The sequence below is a fragment of the Triticum urartu genome, chromosome 5A (genome assembly GCF_056163025.1).
Source record: "Triticum urartu cultivar PI428250 chromosome 5A, HENAU_Tu73, whole genome shotgun sequence".
Classification (NCBI taxonomy): Eukaryota; Viridiplantae; Streptophyta; class Magnoliopsida; order Poales; family Poaceae; genus Triticum; species Triticum urartu.
The window spans coordinates 350246530-350251644 of record NC_141877.1 but is presented as its reverse complement, the minus strand read 5'-3'; the positions used below and the strand labels follow the sequence as shown (position 1 = coordinate 350251644).

The 5115-nt window shown below is 42.0% G+C and overlaps 1 protein-coding gene across 1 annotated transcript; it reads left to right on the top strand.

The window, feature by feature from the left end:
- Window positions 1–535: 535 nt before the first annotated feature.
- PRA1.H (prenylated RAB acceptor 1.H) lies at window positions 536–2980 on the top strand. The gene is made up of 4 exons (XM_048673764.2): window positions 536–1028; window positions 1163–1302; window positions 2365–2436; window positions 2516–2980. Exons 1-4 carry the CDS (start codon window positions 604–606, stop codon window positions 2608–2610), a joined length of 732 nt encoding a protein of 243 aa, XP_048529721.2. The 5' UTR covers window positions 536–603; the 3' UTR covers window positions 2611–2980.
- Window positions 2981–5115: the final 2135 nt, after the last annotated feature.

Below are 5115 nucleotides of genomic sequence, written 5' to 3'. Positions count from 1 at the left end.
AAAAGTATCAAAAATATACAATTAATTATAAAGAAGTAGCATAAATGTAAGAAAATGATATCCTAAAATGTAAGACATTTTTTGACACTATTATAATGTAACAAGAATCTTACATTTTTTTGTTTAAAAAACAAGAATCTTACATTTTAGGACGAAGGGGATAGATATGTGTAAAACATCTATAAGGGCATGCCAATGGTATGCTCCAAACCTACTGCCCCACTATCCAACTAGGTGGCTCGGATATCAAATGGAGCTCGAGTAGTAGCCCCGTGGTGTGTAGAAGAAAAGGAGAAGAGAAAGAGGGAAAAGGAGGCAAGAGATGACGCTGGGTGTTCGGGTGGGGACCTAAAAATATGACACAGGTGAGACCATTGTAATGATAGCCTCAATTTAGGGTATCGGTGAGAAAAAATCAAACCAATGCCTCATTATTTTTCTATATACCTAACTGGGTTGCTCTAAGATTGTGCCAAAAATATTTCCGTTCCCCATCCCACGGCGCACGCGCGCTCGCTCCTGATCTTCTTTAAGTTGAAGAGAAGAGAAACACGCAAAGCAGCCACCACCCCTGTCCTCCTAATCGTACGGCTCAGCGGCGCCATGTCGTCGTCGTTCAAGCCCAACCCCCTCTCGCTGAGCGTCCCGGACCCCGCTCTCGACCGCTGGCTCCGCGACTCCGGCTACCTCGACCTCCTCGACTCCTCCGCCCCCGCACCCGCCGCCGCCGCCCCCGCACGCGCCAGCCCCGCATCCACCTCCTCGGGGGCCGGCGCCGCCGCCGACGTCCTCGCCTTCGCGCGCACCCTAGCCTCTCTCCTCGCGCTCAACCCCTTTGCGTGCCTCTCCGCCGCCGACCTCGCCGCGCCCACCCCCTCCTGGTCCCTCGCCTTCATCGGCGCTCCCGGCGTCGCCTCCTACTCCTGGCCCCCGACCCCCACCCAGGCCCGACTCCGCGTCCAGGAGAACGTCCGCCGCTACGCCCGCAACTATGCCGCGCTATCCGTCCTCGTCTTCGCCTGCTGCCTGTATGCCACTGCCATCTGCCCTCTTTCCTTCATCCCTGCCTTCGTTTCGTTATCTTTCCTGTCTTTGCATGTCCGTGCGTGCGGATGGAGTACTAAAGCAGCTGCTGCTGCTGTCTGTGGCGGCATGTGTGCAGGTACCGGATGCCTATGTCGCTGCTGGGGTTGCTGGCCAGCCTCGCCGTGTGGGAGGCTGTGCGGTACTGCCGGAAGCGGTGGGAGCTCGCCACACGAGCGCCCGGAATTGGGCAGGCTCTTCTGCACTGTGCCCAGATTGGTGAGTGTTGGGTTTCGAATGCTGTTTCTGCGCAAACATTGCTAGTGCAATGATGAAACGAACAGCTAGGTGGATTTCATTTGCAGCAGCATTACTGACAGTGTATAGGCATGGGTCCTTTGTTTTCTAGTAATAGATAAGATTGGTAGTGAATATATAGGGAATTCATTTCTTACTATTCTTGTGGGATAGAAAGGATATCTTGAACAGAGCAACGTACAGGTAATGAAAGACTTTTTTTTTCTTTCTTTATGATGATTCTGACGTGTTTGCTTCGTTAATTGTTCAGCAAACTTTGTAAATGCTTCGAGCAAGAAAAATGCCACAAAGTTCTATTTTCTTCAAGAAATTATTCATATGCTTGAATATGACAAAACACATAACTTGTTCAAGTTGTTCAACTTGGTCATAATGTATACTCCCTCCGTCCGAAAAAGTTTGTCCCTCAAATGGATGTATCTAGCACCAAGTTAGTGGTAGATACATCCATTTGAGGGACAAGCTTGGGATAAGTTTTTTTGAACGGAGGGAGTATTTATTTATGTAGTTTACTGATTATCCCATGCAACATATTTTCTTATTCGCTATATATATCATGAGAACTTGGTCATGATGCCACACAGTACACATTAAGAATAATTCCTCATTTGTTTTCTCAATTAGTCATTCTTAATCAATTGGAAAATATTTGTACAAACTGTAGAAGTTTAATCCATGTATCCAGTGCATACATTGATGGGAGTTGCTTGTTGCTCATTGTGTAACTTGAAATCTCAGATGCAATGGCGCAAGTGCAGCAACCTGGTTTTCGATGCGTAAAACACAAACCTCAAGGCCTACATTCTTAGGACAGTGCCAAGTTACCAATTTTCTTTCACACCTTCATCCCACCTGCCCAAATGATCACCTTAAGACACATGGGTCATGTTCATCTTTCTTTTCATTTTGAATATCACACCTGTGGTTCGGTGCTATCCTGTTAAATTTTCTTTTATTTTGAATGGTATACCTGTAGTCTGATGCTCTTGTCTCTAACTATCCGTCGGTTTTGCTCCTGAACAGCCACTGCTATACTACTATATGTATGCAACCTGCAGTTTGCTCTTGTGTATGCCATTGGGTTGAGTTATGCAGGTGAATGACCCTTTTACCTCTCTCCTTCCTTTTCGTGTCTTCTGATTACTCTTGTAACTCGCTGTGCTATGTTTTGCAGTCATGATGCTGCATGCTTCTCTTCGGAAGTTGACTCCCTCAAGCTTATCTGTTCCAGCAAATAAGAATAGGAGGGCACAGCCAAGACGAAGCTAGTTGCCATTGGAGGTAGGCTGCAGATGGCAGGTACATTGCCATGTCGTAGTACGGTGGAGCCACTGCCCTGAAAGCAATTCTACACCTAAGATCGTGTGCCCCGACTATATACGCCGTTCAATCCTTCCACAGGGTTATGTCAAAAGATATTGGCTGCATGAGTTCGGAAACGGGGAAGACGATTGCAAGAGTGAAACTGTAAACACAGCGGAATGTGGAAACAATGTGTGCTTACAATCCTAGGACTTGTAAAATCCAGTTTTTGGCACCAACGCTGATTGAAGAATTTTTGGAAGGAATTTCAGAGTCTTAATACAGTTTTGCTAAAGCACATCTAGATGTGCCATAAGTATTGCACATCTAAGTCCTATGCCCTTGATCTTGCACTGAGGTTTGTGTGGGTATTATATTTTTTCTTTTTCTTTTCCTTTTCTCCTTGCCACCGGGGTTTCCTCTCTGCATCCCTCTGCTTTGGTTTTTTCTCCTCCACGCACCTTTGTCTTAGAAATAATGCTCCCTTGTCTTAGAAATAATCTAAACCGAGTCGATATTTTTCTTTTCTTATCCTACTGGAAACCACATATCCTGCATTAACTTAATTAAAGCTTACCAATATTATATTAAACTTAATCAAATTTTGCTAGTATTATGTTCTGCATTGAAATCAACTCAAATTTTACCAAAACCTCAATTAAATTAAAATGTTTCTTGCCTTCTTCTACCTATACTCCAATATGATGGGTTTAAGGCATATGTTTGACTCGATTGCTGTTTAACACTGAAACATATATGCATCATTCCAACGCACAGACAACTTTTTGAACACAGTAGACAGAAACACTTATACATACATGTCCTGCATTAACTTAATTAAAACTTACCAATATATATATTCATCCCTATGAACGCATGCCCTCCCCTATGAGCACCTCCGAGAGACTTGAGCTGGCATATAATCTTTGAGATTGATGAAGTTACCACAAATATCTTCAAAGTCGACGGAGCGTATCCCATTGAACGCACATTGCCGAAAGGCTAAAATAAGGCTGGTCGTAATGGGAGTATCATATGCGGTATCATGCATGTCAACTAGATTTTTTGAATGATGTGACACACAATTAAATGAAAAAAAAAGAGGATATGGCATCATATCATGATGCCGTAGCATATTAAATGATGTACTACTTTGTGTCATGCATGACAATTAATAAGGCAACTTAAGATATTAACTTATGATACTATGCATTATAAAGATAATATCATACACTAATATCATATGCATGATACTAGTATATGATACTTCTCATTACAACTAACCTAAATCGAGGAACATGCGACCATCAATGCAAGTCACAAGCAATTAACTAGTGTACCTAAATCGAGGAACATGCGACCATCAATGCAAGTCACAAACAATTAACTAGTGTGTTTAATGTTGAAGTAATGAGGCGCCTCTTCCTTTCTGAATGGTTACACCCTCCGTTTCAAACTGTAAAAATGGTCTTATATTTTGGTATTTTGGGATAGAGGGAATAGATCTAAATAACTCGGACGATAATTTCATAACTGAACCTGCAAGCTGATGCTCTTTTGTTGCCATGATGCATGTTTCCATAGTTCATACTACCAACGTATGTGTGAGGTCTCATGCAACATTTCATTTATTAGATTATAGACTCATTTTATCTTGGTATATGTGATGTTACTCATGATGAGTAATAGCTATGTTACTCAATTTGTCGCTCATTAATTAGTTGGCACATCATTTTTTTTGCTTAGGTTTCATCTACTCCCTCCGTTCTTAAATATTTGTCTTTCTAAACATTTCAAATAACTACTACATACGGATGTATGTAGACATATTTTAGAGTGTAAATTCACTTATTTTGTTCCGTATGTAGTCACTTGTTAAAATGCCTAGAAAGACAAGTACTCCCTTCGGTCCTTTTTACTCTGCATATTAGAATCTAAAGTCAAACTTCATAAAGTTTGACCGTATTTATATGAAAAAATATCAACATCTGTCATGCTAAAGTTATACAATATGAAACTTTAAGTCATGACACATCTATTGGTATTGATTTCAGATTGTGAATGTTGATACTTTTTTCTATAAAGTTGGTCAAACTTTATGAGGCTTGACTTTAGTCAAATCTTATATGCGAACTAAAAAGGACCGGAGAGAGTATTTAGGAACGGAGGGAGTATGTTACTCCCACTATAGGTAGTCTCATGTATTCTAGTCTATGTTACTCCCACTATAGGTAGCCTCATGTGTGCTAGTCATGATGCATGTTACCATCGTTGATTTGTGTAAAATCATGATGCATGTGCCATCAGCCCATCATTTGGTGTTACCGCCACCTAGGGGTGTGCTTTTTTAGGCAAACGTTACACAAGACCTTGAATAGCGAGTTCAAACACCGAAACCAAGCAGCAGCCAATAAATCAGTAACAGCATGTTCATTACGACAGGAAAAGAAAATAAACACGAAGACAGGCACA

Coding starts and splice junctions, on each gene's coding strand:
- PRA1.H (XM_048673764.2), top strand. CDS start 604: ATGTCGTCGTCGTTCAAGCCCAACCCCCTCTCGCTGAGCGTCCCGGAC. Junction 1,029..1,162: donor CTCGTCTTCGCCTGCTGCCT/GTATGCCACTGC, acceptor GCATGTGTGCAG/GTACCGGATGCCTATGTCGC. Junction 2,437..2,515: donor CATTGGGTTGAGTTATGCAG/GTGAATGACCCT, acceptor TATGTTTTGCAG/TCATGATGCTGCATGCTTCT.